Source organism: Camellia sinensis, chromosome 2 (genome assembly GCF_055761805.1).
Source record: "Camellia sinensis isolate YWXY chromosome 2, ASM5576180v1, whole genome shotgun sequence".
NCBI lineage: Eukaryota > Viridiplantae > Streptophyta > Magnoliopsida > Ericales > Theaceae > Camellia > Camellia sinensis.
The window spans coordinates 208,397,884-208,413,296 of NC_138962.1; the positions used below are offsets into that span (position 1 = coordinate 208,397,884).

General features: G+C 41.2%; 1 protein-coding gene and 1 long non-coding RNA gene across 11 annotated transcripts in view; one reads left to right on the forward strand and one right to left on the reverse strand.

Moving 5' to 3' along the window:
* Positions 1-15,413, reverse strand: part of LOC114280061 (lysophospholipid acyltransferase LPEAT2) — a 63,741-nt gene that overhangs the window by 9,434 nt on the left and 38,894 nt on the right. For all 10 annotated transcript variants that reach the window (XM_082916682.1, XM_082916686.1, XM_082916688.1 and 7 more), the window contains one exon: positions 5,574-5,669. In XM_082916682.1, coding sequence (XP_082772808.1) covers positions 5,574-5,669 — 96 coding nt within the window. The remainder of the gene's footprint in view (positions 1-5,573; positions 5,670-15,413) is intronic.
* Positions 5,093-6,713, forward strand: LOC145820578 (uncharacterized). The gene is made up of 2 exons (XR_014362392.1): positions 5,093-6,514; positions 6,672-6,713. It is a non-coding gene; the product is annotated as an uncharacterized LOC145820578 (long non-coding RNA).

Below are 15,413 nucleotides of genomic sequence, written 5' to 3' on the forward strand. Positions count from 1 at the left end.
ACCAAAATAACACCACAAACATTCCACACACTTGTCATTTCTTCATGCCGGGGCTCCACCCCGATCACAATTTTACATCATAAAAAAAATTAAAAAAAAAAATTAAAAAAAAAAATTAAAAAAAAAAAAAAAAAAAAACCACCAACACAACAACCACACCCACAGTGAAATTTTTCTCTACTCTGCCGCCGGTCTTTTCTTCTTGCCTCTGTCTTGGGCGGTCCTTGCCGGTGTTGCCTCCGTGTTTCCTTGTCCACCGAGCACGTTCACTCCCCCATACTCCTCCACTGCAGCATATGGCGGTCCTCCAAATCGGAACATCACGGTGGCCTTCCGCTTCAGCTCTTTGTTTTCTGCCTTTAGCACACTTATCTCTGCTCGCGCATCCTTATACATGCGTTGGAGCAGAGCCAGCTGGGAGTTTAACTGCTGCACCTCATTTGCCCTACTCTGCAGCCGGTTCGACAAATTTGTGACCGCAGTCATGGTTTCCACACATGACTTCAAAGTATACTGATTGGCCTCCACATCCAACTGCACTGCCATTCTTTGCTCCACCGACCGCATCGGAAAGTTCAACGGGGCAAACTCCGGGGCACTTGGTTGAGTTTCCAGTGCCACCGCACCAGTTCTCTCTCTCGTTGACTCGTTGAGGTCGGGAAAGAGGGTGAGCAGCCCGCGGGAAGACGATGAAGCCATTTTCTAGGCAACAGAGTGTTACACAGTATCTCTCTCAGAAATCTCTCTCAGAAAACAGAGTGTTACAGAATATCTCTCGCAACAGAGTGTTACAGACTCTCTCTCTCAGCACACCGCAGAGTTTTTCTGACTCTCTCTCTCAGCACAATGAAGTTTTTTTTTTTTTTCAGAGGTTTTTCGCAGCTTTTCTCTGCCTCAGCCTCAGCCTCCGTCTTATAGCCGAGGCAGCCACGCGCATCGCGCGCCTCTCGCCAGACGACAAACGGGCACGCCAACCAAGGCACTCACGTGCCTCGCCATCATGTCCGGCCCACCTTTTGATGAATTGGGCACGCCTTTTGAGGGTGCGACTGTACAAGGGTCCGACAAGACTCTGTAAACTGTCCCGACATTGATTCCGGTTAGTTTCTACAAGGGTCCGACAAGACTCTGTAAACTGTCCCGACATTGATTCCGGTTAGTTTCTACAAGGGTCCAGCAAGACTCCGTAAACTGTCACAACAACTGTCACCACAATTGTCTGCTACAACGGTTCGACATGACCCCATAAACTGTCTTCTACAACGGTCCGACATGACCCCATAAACTGTCTTCTACATCGGTCTGACACCGCCATCCAGTGTCCTCTACACCGTTATGACACCACCATACAGTGTCTTCTACAACGTTATGACACCACCATACAGTGTCCTCTACAACGTTATGACACCCCCATACAGTGTCCTCTACCACGTTATGACACCACATTTCAGTGTCTTCACCAACGGTCTGACACGACCATACAGTGTCTCCTATCTTTTTATTTTTATTTTTATGTATTTTTGTTAGAATTTCCCATCTTTATCTTCACCTACTCCACTACACACTCCACTTCACCTACCTCCACTTCACCACACACTCCACTTCACCTAACCCACTATCACCTCCACTACACCTACTACCACATTTTCTTCTATATATAGATTGTATAGGAATTGTAATTAATCAATCTTGTAATACATCAATTAGATATCAATCAATAATACAGTATTTTTTTAACATGGTATCAGAGCGGGTTTAGAACCTACTATTTTCGCTTCCCCGGCGGGCGGCAACCTCACCTTTGCCGCCCGCCGGACCTCAACCTAGTCTGTTTGTTTTTCTACACATACCTTCTTCCATAATTAAGCTCTTCTCTGCCTTTACAATGGCTGCCAACTCCGGAAACTATCCTCCATGGGTGAGCAAACTCAAATTCAAACCCAGACCCAACCTCAATCTCAGTCTCACCATGAATCCACTTCTCAATCGCAATCTCTCTCATACCAACCCCGAAGAAGATCTCATAGAAACCCTAACCCTAATTCATCGTCTCATTCATGAATTTCTTCAGATCCATTTAGCAGAGGAATCGGATCCTCCGCTACCCGATAACCCACCCAAATGCGGTTCGGAGGTCTGATCAAGACCTTCGCTACCAGATCCGCGTCGGTCATCGAGCCCTATCGTCGCGATCTCAAGGTATTCGGGTCTGGTCTTCAGCAGGACACAGCGGTGTTTCGCGAGGTCGCCAGCCGCGCCGTGAAGGCTCTCCCGTCGTCGATCGCGGTCGGCGCGTCGGTGGCTCATGGATCGCTAGGGCACGCCATCGATGGAGTTTTGACATCAACGGCCGAGATCATCGCACACGGTCAGGCAACCCTTCTCGCACCCTCCATTCCTTGCCCAAAAGCATTCTCTACCAACAACTCGCCTTCAAGGCCGGCCCTTCAATCTACCCTCGCTTCGTCGAGCTCTGCGGCGGCGAAAATCCAACCCCAATCGAATCCGAAATCTTCTTCGCTCTGATGAGGTTGGTGACGATCTGGTCCAAGCTTCAGACACCTTGTCATAGGCAGTAGCCAAGAACATGGTCAGTGTCGCTCTACAAATCTCCACTGCTGGAGAATATATTGAATACAGGGAACGGAGATTGGAGGACACGATGGATGTGGATGGTGGCCATAATCGAGTGGTTTCTGACACCACCAAATAAAAAAATAATAATAATAATAATAATAATAATAATAATAAATAAATAAATAAAACAATGTGGATGGTGGACATCATCGAGTGGTTTCTGACAAAAAAAAAAAAAAAAAAAGAAAAAAAAAAAAAGAAAAGGCTCGGGCTTGGTGCGCCTCAAAAGGGAATATTCCCCACACCATCCTTCTTTTATTTACACATACAACCCTCTCTCCATTTATTCTTTTTATTATTTTTATGCACACACTCAGAATTCACAATCATACAACCACAACCATGGGCACTTTTCTTTTATTTTTTTATTATAATATATTTCCTCTATCCCTCTTTTAATTTTATTTTATTTTCTTATTTTCTTTTTCCATCCACAAATATTTTTATGTATTTTCTTTATCCATTGTTTTATTTTCTTTTATTCTTAAACAAACCCACAACACCACATAACACCAACAACATTCCACAACCTTGTCATTTTTTTTCATTTCAGGGATCAACCCCGATCCCAATTTTACACAAAAAAAAAAAAAAAAACAAAAAACAAAAAAAAAAAAACAAAAAAACAAAAAAAAACAAAAAAAAAAACAAAACAACAAAACACAACACCCAAAGATTTGTTTTCTTTTCTGCAGACGGCCACCCACCGCCCTACTCTGCCGCCGGTCTCTTCTTTTTGCCTCCGTCCTGGGCGGTCCTTGACGGTGTTGCCTCCGTGTTTCCTTGTCCACCGAGCACGTTCAGTCCCCCATATTCCTCCACTGCAGCATATGGCGGACCTCCAAATCGGAACATCACAGTGGCCTTCCGCTTCAGCTCCTTATTTTCTGCCTTCAGCACACTTATCTCTGCTCGCGCATCCTTATACATGCGTTGGAGCAGAGCCAGTTGGCCGTTCAAATGCTGCACCTCATTTGTTCTACTCTGCCGCCGGTTCGACAAATTTGTAACCGCAGTCATGGTTTCCACACATGACTTCAGTGTATGTTGATTGGCTTCAACATCTGACTGCCCTGCCATTCTTTGCTCCACAGCCCGCATCGGAAAGTTCAACGGAGCAAACTCCGGGGCGCTTGGTTGAGTTTCCAGTGCCACCGCACCAGTTCTCTCTCTCGTTGACTCGTTCAGGTCAGGAAAAAGAGTGAGCAGACTCCGGGAAGATGAAGCCATTTTTCTGGGCTACAAAGTGTTCCACAGTTTCTCTCTCCGAAGAGGCAGAGTTTTTCAGAGAAGGGTTGGTTTCAGAGGTTTCAGAATGGTATGCCTCAGCCTCAGCTTTCGTCTTGGTTATATAGCCAAGGCAGCCACGCGCATCGCGCGCCTCTTGACGCCCGACAAACTGGCACGCCTTTTCATGGCACATCTTTTGATTCTTGTTTTGTTCCTCTCTTCAAACTCAAGTTGGTTAGTTTCTATCCTCCTTGAGTTTGCGGGGGGCTGTTAGAATTTACCATCACCTACCACCACTACCACCTCACCTACTCCACTAAACCTAACCCACTACACCACTACCACCTCACCTACTCCACTAAACCTAACCCACTACACCACTACCACCATCCACTACACCTACATCTATATAAGGAACCATTTGTAATAGACAGAATATCAATCAATTAATCAATCAATAATATCTCAATTTTAACATGTATTTCAGATCGTTAATTACACATTTTATACAAATGAATCCGATTAATGAAGAACAAAATAAACAACAAAAGACAATTTAAGAAATATATATTTTATTGAAATTGTTATGAGTTTTGAACCCTCGAATACAAAATACAAAATACAATTATTGGGTTTGGAACCGTTTACATATTCATCGCCATTAGCATAGACTCTTGAGTTCTTTAGGCTTCTCTTCTTCTTTCTTGTAACGACTTCTTTAGCTCTCAATTTCTTTCTCTCTTTCTCTGATCTTTTCACTTCTGATTTTCTCATCATTCGTCTTATGTGATGGTTCTCATATTTATAGAGGACCATCAGGTGATAGGAATGCCTCATCTTCAATTTGAATTTCAAATTGAATGATAGCGCCATTTGAATTTTGAATAATAGCGCTATCTGATTAACCGGATTGATCTTTAGGGTTTCAATTCATCCTGTATGGTATCCTTACTGTAGGCTCTACAGGTGTCATCTTTCGTAGGCTCCACGTGTCACTTGAGCATCTTGAATAACGTCGTTGAGATACGACGTTTTATTTATGTACTTCAACGGATCATATTGATCCTTTTTAGGCAGTGATTACCTACAACATTCCTATCATAGGCTCTGTGTGTGTCATTGACTGTATTTGAATTTTAAACATAAATTTGGTTGAAATTTATGTGCCAACACACCTTTAATAATTTCTTTTTTTTATAATTTTAGACAAATAATCCGGGTCAAGATAAAATCTATGAAAACAAAGAGAGAGAAAAGTAAAAGAAAAAAAAAATACACCCACATGTATATTAATGCCTCTTATATGTTTGTGTCCTAAATTTATATTGCTATACATAGCAGATAAAAATATATAAAAGAACATTTTTTTGTTGTATCCCTGTCGTGTCCATATCCTAATTTTTTCAAACTCGCCATGTCCTGTATCTATATCCATGTCCATGCTTCTTAGAGAGGAATTATAAGCATTAAATGGTGCTTCAAGGCCTACACCTAATACATTATGAGATCCCAAGGAAACAAGGTAAATTCCATCACTGCGGCTGCATCAAATATCCAAGGTCCATCGCAAAAAAGGCTGTCAAATTAAGTTTAAGAGCTGAAATATAGCACTTGAAAAAATATTTGAATGAAACACATGATCATTTGTGCAGACCTAAAAGCAAGATAAACTATAAAAGGCAAACACATGGAGCAAGTAAAGTGACCTGCTTGGACTTGGAAGCTTTTGCAAACAGCATGATGTCCCCATAGGAATGAGATGTTTGTACAACATTAAGAGCGGTAGCTATGGCATGACTAGTCTGCATATATCCATCAAGGATGAAGTGATAGATTAAAATTCAATAATCCACAAATAACTTAAGGAGAATGATATATATACTCAAGGCAGCTCAAGTGGAAAATCAAGACAGATCCAAAATGGAATGTACTGTTAGACAATCATCAAGTTCACAAAAATAGGATTCTTCTCCCTTTACCCATATTACAAAGAAAAAGTTCCAAGAATCAACCAGTTGTGGAGCAAGAAACGTCCATTAAACAATTCACCACTAATATCAACCTTCAATTATACATAATTTACACTAATAACCTTAGGTAATACACAAAACTAGATCAAGTAATTTATAGTTACCAAATTACTAGTACCGTAATGAAAGCAAAAACCACAATAGTTAATTTAATGAAAAATTCTAGAAAACTATTTCATAAAAAACTAATAAATGTCCACTTGCATCAATTCCAAATCAGTAATTTAAACAATTGGACGTAAAATACTATACTGAAATAGCATAAAATACTAATAAAGTTAAACAATTGATTCCATAAATCATAAATGTATAATATTTTCCCTTGATTAAAATTTTGAACAAATTTAATTCAGATATATCCTTAGAACATAAAGTTTGTTTAGTTAATTTAGTTGAAGAAAATAACACCCATTGTGTTTGTTGACAATTCCTTTTTAATGCCAAAAGTTATCTTCTATTTTTATTTTCCCTTTTTAAAATATAAGCATAAAGCATATCCTAAACTCTCACATAATGCCGTAATCATGTCCTTGGATATTAGGATAGTAGTGATGTATAACGTAGGTAACACATGAACACCTACAAAAAAATTCAAAGAAAGAAAGAATAACTAAAGGGTAATGCTAGGGACACCAAATTTTCTACCAAACAAATGACCAAATGTCTCACATGGGTGTGGGGTCCGCAATTTTGTGGACCCCACACCCATGTGAGACATTTGGTCATTTATTTGGTAGAAAATTTGGGACCTCTAGCATTTTCCATAACTAAAAGATTGGAAGAAGAAGAAGGAAAAAAACAAAAAAAAAAAACAAAGGTAACATGCAAGTGTAATATGAGTATATATTAATATCTATGCTTTATGAAATTAGCTCATACCCTTTAATATAAGATTGACCTCACTTAAAATAAAATTTATACGTGGCTCTGCCCCTAAGAATCAAGGCAGTAGACCAACTGCTACTAAACAAAAAGGAAAATTTTCCCAAACTAAAGACTTATTTATTTATTTATTTATTTATTGGCACTAGGTGGATCAAAGCCCGACTAATCCCCAGGGGTGAAAACTAAGAACTTGACCATAGGAAACCTGATGTAGAACAAGTGGCTGCAGATTGCTTGAAGCAATTAGACATAAGACAAGGAAATCAAATTATTGATCAATGATGAAATGATAGTTTTAAACAAGTTTTACTTGGCTACCAAGAACTTTTCTTGATGACCAAGGATTATCCTAATTAGCTACTTTCTTGTAATACTTTGTCTCCAAGTATTCTTGGTGACAAAAACTAGTATTATCTTAGTTTATTATTTTTATATTTTCCTTGGTCTCCAAGTATGCTTGGTTTCCAAGACTTTATCCAGTATAAATAGTCATGTAAGCCTAAGGGCAAAGGCATTCTCTATCAATATAATTTTCAAGTTACTCTATTTTACTTGTGGATTCAAGGGTTTCTTTCTTGTGGATTCAAGAGTTTTCGTCTATTAGAGTGATATCTAATTTCGTGCATATTCCACCGTGTCAACCATTCCTCCAATTGTAATAAGTTAACACAACGCACATAGAAGACATGAAAAGCGTAGACAACTCATGAATGAAATACCTTTTTATATGGATTTATCTTTAATATATACAAGGAACAAAATTTTCATTTGTTTCCATTGAAATGGCCGAAATGTTTCCATTTCCCAAGACACCAAAACAAAACACTAGTGGACTAATAAAATTCAAGTGTTTCCATTGAAACACATCAAAACATAGTGGAACACACCAAACATAGTGTGATATTTAGAAATTTTCATAAACGTTTATTACTACTGTTTAAACTTTCAGACCTTATTCAGAACTTTTGTTAATACATAATAATTTTTAGTTGATAGTAACATTAGTTTTTTAATTCATTTACCTGAATGACTATATAAATCTCAATTTGTTTAATAGATCAATTAAAGCTTTTATACTCCAAACATTTCTATTTTTTAATAACTTTGAAACCTTTTAATAACTTTTTGGATTTTTGGCTAAAATATGATGTAAAAAAAAAACTAGCATGTTTGGGATGACTTTTTTACTTTTTACGAAAAGATGTGCAAAAAGTAAAGAAAAAAGGAATTCTTTGACTTTTGGGTATAGGTTGTTGGCTTTTTGACTTTTTTAGTAACTTTTTGACTTTTTGGTTAAAAAAGCCACTTGCCAAACGAGGCCTAAGTTAAAATAGGAAAAACACGATTGTGTGATTGTGTTTCCTTATATTATGCCTATGGCACTCCTGTAACTACTCAGTATTATCAATATAAAAGGGAATGAAGTCTACCTCATTTCCTAACTCTTTTCTTTTCTCTAAACCTACATGGTATCTGTAAAAATTTATGTATTATTGATTGATGTTTATTTTGATTTCAATTACAATGATTCATGATTCCTATATATAGAAGAGGGTGAGTGTGTAGTAGGTAAGGAGTAGGTGAAGTGGAGGTGGTAGTGGTGTAGTGGGTTAGGTTTAGTGGAGTAGGTGAGGTGGTAGTGGTGTAGTGTGTTAGGTTTAGTGGAGTAGGTTTAAGTGGGTGAAGTAGGTGGAGAGTAGGTGGATTTTAACAGCCCCCCGCAAACTCAAGGGGGATAGGAACTAACCAACTTGAGTTTGGAGAGAGTAACAAAACAAGAAAATACATAAAAATAAAAGAGGATAGGAGACACTGTATGGTCGTGTCAGACCATTGGTGAAGACACTGGATGGTGGTGTCATAACGTTGTAGAGGACACTGTATGGGGGTGTCATAACGTTGTAGAGGACACTGTATGGTGGTGTCATAACGTTGTAGAGGGCACTGTATGGTGATGTCATAACGGTGTAGAGGACACTGGATGGCGGTGTCAGACCGATGTAGAAGACAGTTTATGGGGTCATGTCGGACCGTTGTAGCAGACAATGTTGTGACAGTGACAGTTTACGGAGTCTTGCTAGACCCTTGTAGAAACTAACCGGAATCAATGTCGGGACAGTTTACAGAGTCTTGTCGGACCCATAAAGGAGCTAACCGGAATCAATGTAGGGACAGTTTACAGAGTCTTGTCGGACCCATGAAGGAGCTAACCGGAATCAATGTCGGGACAGTTTACAGAGTCTTGTCGGACCCATGAAGGAGCTAACCGGAATCAATGTCGGGATAGTTTACAGAGTCTTGTCGGACCCCTAAAAAGTCGCACCCTCAAAAGGTGTGCCCAATCTTTCAAAAGGCGTGCCCAATCCATAAAAAGACGTGCCATCAAAATGCGTGCCCAATCCATAAAAAGACGTGCCATCAAAAGTTGCGCCCTCAAAAGGCGCGCCCACTTCATCAAAAGTCGTGCCCGACAGAAAGCGTCGAGCCATCAAAAGGTGAGCCGGAGACGCGGCGAGGCACGTGAGCGACAGAGTGGCGTGTCGGCCGCGTCGTCAGTGTCGATATAAACCAATGCGGAGGCTGTGCTTGAGGCAGAAGCGAAGACAAAAAAACCTGGGAAAAAACTTCTGAAAAACTCTTCATTTTCTGAGAGAGATATTCGTTTTTCTGAGAGATTGCCTCTAAGAGCTGCAAATCTTGAAACACTCCCCTTCCGAACATTATCAGTCTGAAATTGCTATTTCGCTGAAACACTCAGCAACCCAAAAAACATGGCCTCTTCTTCCCGTTCAGCTACCCAGAATATGGCCTCTTCATCCCGTGGTCTACTCACTCTCTTTCCCGACCTCAACGAGTCAACAAGAGAGATAACTGGTGCGGAGGCCCGTGAACCTCAACCAAACACCTCTGGTCCGCGAACCTCAACCAAACACCTCTGGTTTTGCTCCGTTGAACTTTCCGATGCGGTCGGTGGAGCAAAGAATGGCAGTGCAGTCGGATGTGGAGGCCAATCAGTATACATTGAAGTCATGTGTGGAAACCATGACTGCGGTTACAAATTTGTCGAACCGGCTGCAGAGTAGGACAAATGAGGTGCAGCAGTTAAACGCCCAACTGGCACTGCTCCAACGCATGTATAAGGATGCGCGAGCAGAGTTAAGTATGCTAAAGGCGGAAAATAAGGAGCTGAAGCGGAAGGCCACCGTGATGTTCCGATTTGGAGGTCCACCGTATGCTGTAGTGGAGGAGCAGGGAGGAGGCAACTTGCTTGGTGGTCTAGGAAGCACGGAGGCAACACCGGCAAGGACCACCCAGGACGGAGGCAAGAAGAAAAGACCGGCAGCTGAGTAGAGAAGAAAAATCCCACTGTGGGTGTGGTAGTTTTGTTTTTGTTTGTGTGGGTTTTTTTTTTTTTTTTTTTTTTTTTGATGTAAAAGTGTGATCGGGGTTGATCCCCTGATATGAATAAAATGACAAGGTTGTGGAATGTTGTTGGTGTTATTTTGTGGTGTTGTTTTGTTTAATAAGAAAAATAAAATAAAAGAAAATAATGGATAAAGAAAATAGAGAAAAATATTTGTGGATGGGTGATAAGAAAAACAGCAGTGTGATTTTTTTTTTTTTTTTTGGGTGGAATATAAAATAAATAATAATAAGAGAATGGAAAACGGGTGATGCTTACTAACAAGGGATAGGGAAAATATATTATAATAAAAAATATATATATATATATATATTAAAATAAAAGAAAAGGGTGAAAGAACGTGGATGAAATAAATTAAGAGAAAGGAGAGATATGATTAAAGTGGGTTTGAAAGTGGGAAAAGATGAGAGAGAGGGAGATAGAGTGGGTGCATGATGATGATGTTGGGTCCATGGAGAGAGAGAGAGAGGGATGTCCAAGAAGCTTGTGCTTTTGATAGTTACACATTACCCAAGCTGTATGTGAAGATGCATGTTACTGTCTTACACTTCTGCAGGCTTGGTATTCTTTGTGGGGCACTTGCAACACGTGACATTGAAAATTGTATTCGAAAATGATGACATCTCCAACATGAAACGTCTTGGAAGCAGCCCAGGCCTTGTAATCAATATTCCCAATGATGGTTCAACCAGCGGAGTCCCCAACCTTGTACACTGCTGCCATTGAAACCTTCAAGCCAGCAAACATGGCTACCAACAACAGAGCCACAGCTCTACACCCCACACCCAAATCCATGGCTAAGAGAGAGAGAGCAAATCGGGAAAAAAAACAGCAGTGACGAGCAGAAAAGCAGCGCCAGAAACGCCAACGACGACGACGAGTAAGAGTACAACCACGGATATGTGAGAGGCGAGGTGAACGGCGATAGAGGCTAGACGATGATGCGGGTGCCGCCGCCAACATAGCGGAGGAGGGGTGTAAGAAAATGTTGAAGAAGTCAAGGTATGTGTAGAAAATAAGCGGAATAGGTTGAGGTCCGGCGGGCGGCCAAGGCGAGGTTGCCGCCCGCCGGTGAAGCGAGAAATACTAAGGTCTTAACCTTGCTCTGATACCATGTAAAAATTTATGTATTATTGATTGATGTTTATTTTGATTTCAATTACAATGATTCATGATTCCTATATATAGAAGAGGGTGAGTGTGTAGTAGGTAAGGAGTAGGTGAAGTGGAGGTGGTAGTGGTGTAGTGGGTTAGGTTTAGTGGAGTAGGTGAGGTGGTAGTGGTGTAGTGGGTTAGGTTTAGTGGAGTAGGTTTAAGTGGGTGAAGTAGGTGGAGAGTAGGTGAATTTTAACAGTATCAGAGCCAAAACCCTAGCCCCTCTCTCTCTTTCTTCTCTTCCGCTGCCCGCAGTTCCGTTTTAACAGCCCAGTCACTGTAGACTATCACCCAGCCACTGTCGACCTTAACTTAGCCCACCTACAGGCCACCTACACCTCCAACACACTTACCTCAATTGTCGGTAGTCCTCTTGGACTCTCTGACTGCCTCTTAGACGGCAGCCCCTCTGGTTGTCTAGGAGTCTGTCGACAATTCCCCAGGCCTCCTAGGGATCTGTCGGCAGCCCATCTGGCCTTCTTGGCCCTTGTCGGCAGCCCCTCTGAGCTTGTGAGCTTCTGTCGTAGTCGACTGGTCATCTCTCCTTGCATCATCTGTCGTCTCTCTCTGAGTTTGAGTCTGTAATGTTCTTTATTTAAAAGGTCATACTTTCAAAATAAATAAATAAATAAATTATGGTGATGTAAAAAAAATAAAAAATAAAAAATAAAAAATAAAAAATAAAAAATAAAAAACTGGCTTCTCAAGTTTTTATACTTTTCTAGTTACTGTTGTGCTTGTTCCTCCACCATCTTTCGAGTTTGTAATTGGTCCTGGGTTTGAGGGTTGCTTCGTAGAATTTTTATGGCACTAGGGAGTCAACAAATTCTCAGCCACTTAAGAGCGAGAGCTCAGTTATCTCTTCTACTATGACAGATAATTTCAACCCTAGCCTTAAAATCACTTCTCTATTCAATGGTCAGAACTTTCTAGCGTGGTCGCAGAGTCTGGCTATTTTCTTGAAGAGCAGAGAGAAGATGGGGTATGTTAATGGCAGGATACAGGCACCCAACACCACGGACCCGAGTTATGATCAATGGGAGATCACCAACTTCCACATTATGGGTTGGTAATACATTCTATGGTCCCGAAGATCAGAGAGGGCTATCTCTCTACGGAGACTGCACAGGATATTTGGGAGGCAGTGACTACCACTTACTCCTGGAAGAGGAACTTCTCCCAGGCTTTTGAGTTACGTCACACCATTGAAAGGTCTATACAAGATGAGACGACTATCCTTCAGTATTTTACCTTCCTTAGCAATGGGTGAAAGCGACTTGATCACCTTCAGGATTACAAACCTGTTTGTCCCACTGATTCTATTGGTTACAAAGAGTTTGTGTCACAAAAGCGGGTCTTCAAGTTCTTGGAAGGCCTAAATGTAGAATATGATCTAGTACGGAGCAGAGTACTTGGCATGGATGTGCTTCATTCTCTACAGGAAGCCTTTGCTTTTGTGCAGAACGAAGTGAGTAACCGCTCTGCGATACTTTCTTCTGCCACTATTGATCGCTCGGCCTTGGTTTCTGCACCCCCTCGCAATGGCGACCGTGTGACCCGCGGTTCTCATCCTTCCTCTGAGAAGGACAATCTTTTCTGTGACTACTGCCATCGATCTCACCACACACGAGACCTGTTGGAAGCTACATGGGACTCCTTCTGGTGGCCGAGGAGACCGTCCTGGTACTCGAGGGGGTCAATCTGGTCCGTCTAGAGGCCGAGAGGCCAATGCTCAAGCACATCTTTCAGACATTGTTGAGCCATCATCTTCTTCTCCAATTGTCTCCCCTGCTACTGATGTTTCGGGGTTATCTGCCTCGAATTTTGAGATTGCTCTTTGCCACTTGCCACCTCTGCTACAGGTGCACCCTCTTCTTCTTTTGCCAATTCAGGTAACCTGGCTTTCTTCCCATATGCATTGCTCTCCCATACGACTGTACCATGGATAATTGATTCTGGTGCTTCCGACCATATGTCTGGCTTCTCTAATTTGTTTTCAGAGTATAACCCCTCCCCATGTCAGGAAAAAGTGCGTATTGCTGATGGTACTATGTCCTCTGTGTCAAGAAAAGGTTTAATTCATGCTACCTCTTCTCTTCATTTGTCCTCCGTTCTTCATGTTCCAAATTTTGGTGTTAATATTTTATCTTTAAGTCGTATTACCCGTGACTTAAATTGTAGCGTGACGTTTTTTTTTCCGATCATTGTCTTTTTTAGGATCTCATCACGAGGAAGAGGATTGGCAGTGGTAGAGAGGAACATGGTCTCTATAATCTGGATCAGACCGACAAGTTGGCTCATTCATCTATTCCGTTACTATCCACCAAGGACGACATTTGGCTGTGGCACCGTCGCCGCTTAGGACATCCCTCTTTTTTATTACTTAAACATTTATTTCCTTCTGTTTTTGAGAAAAATAATGTGTCAGATTTTCAATGTGAGTCTTGTCAACTTGAAAAACAACATAGAGCCTCTTTTGCTCCTTCTATTAATAAAAGTTTCGTTTCATTTTCTTTGATTCATTTTGATATAAGGGGTCCATCCCGTTTTGTGTCTTTTTTTTAACTGGTAAAAAATGGTTTGTTACCTTCATAGATGATTGTTTTCGGGCCACTTGGGTCTATTTGATGAAAGATAACAGTGAGGTCTTTTCTGTGTTTCAAAACTTCCATCAAATGGTTGTCAAAATTCTACGTTCTGATAATGGAGGGGAATATATTGACTCTGGTCTTGCCACTTACTTCGCCACTCATGGCATTATTCACCAGACTTCATGCACTAATACCCTCAACAAAATGGTGTTGCAAAATGCAAAAATCGCTATCTCCTTGATGTCGCCCGTTGTCTATCCATTGAGATGCGGGTTCCTCGATTCTATTGGGGGGAAGCGGTTCTCACTGCCGCTTATTTAATTAATCGTCTTCCTACCCAAGTCCTTCAGAAACAAACACCTCTTTAAGTTTTGTTCGGGTCGACCTCTTCCGGGTTTTACATTTCTCCTAAGGCTTTTGGCTGTGTTTGCTTTATCCATAATCATTCGCCCACTCGCGGTAAATTAGATCCTAGGTCTCTTAAGAGTGTTTTCCTGATTTATTCTGCTACCAAAAAGGGTTATAAGTGTTATCATCCTCCCACTCTCAAATGATTTGTCTCTATGGATGTCACTTTCTTTGAGTCTCAGCCTTACTTTCCGACCTCCCCGGTATCACAGTCATCCCTTCAAGGGGAGCCTTAGTGTGAAGAGATTCATGTTTCACTTCCGCAGATAGACGATGATGAGCCAGCAACAGCTGTTGAGGAAAGGGAAGCAGGCAAAGTTTATATCAGGGACAAGGCCAGATAGCAAGTCACCTGGATGCAAGAAACTACTTTTCTTCCTCTACTGCCAATTTCTTTTCTGGATAAGTGTCCAGAGTCAAACCCCTCTCCTGAGAATCCAGGTAATTCTGATTCTAGTGCTCCTATTCCTGATGTTTCAGATCTTGATGTTCCCATTGCTAATAGGAAAGGGGTTAGGTCATGTACTCAGCGTCCTATTACTAATCAGGTCTCTTATTCTAATCTGTTTATGTCATATAAAACTTTTTTGTCTAAAGTGTCTTCTGTGAGTCTACCTACCAATTTTCAGGATGCTCTCTCTATTCCTGAATGAAAGCATGCCATGATGGAAGAGATGAGAGCTCTCCGCAAGAGTGGCACTTGGGAGTTAGTGGAGTTACCTAGAGGCAAAAGTCCAGTCGGGTGTAAGTGGGTGTACACGGTAAAACACAAAGCAGATGGTTCCATAAAATGGTACAAAGCAAGACTGGTTGCGAAGGGCTTCACTGAGACTTAAGAGGTGGATTATGAGAAGACATTCGCACCGGTTGCTAAAATGAATTCTGTGAGAATCTTACTCTCTCTTGCTGCAAATTTGGATTGACCACTTCATCAGTTTGATGTGAAGAATGCCTTCCTTCATGGAGATCTAGCAGAAAAGGTCTATATGGATATCTCTCCTGATTTTGCGGATGCTAAGTCCAACGGTAAAGTATGCAGGCTCCGAAAGCAGT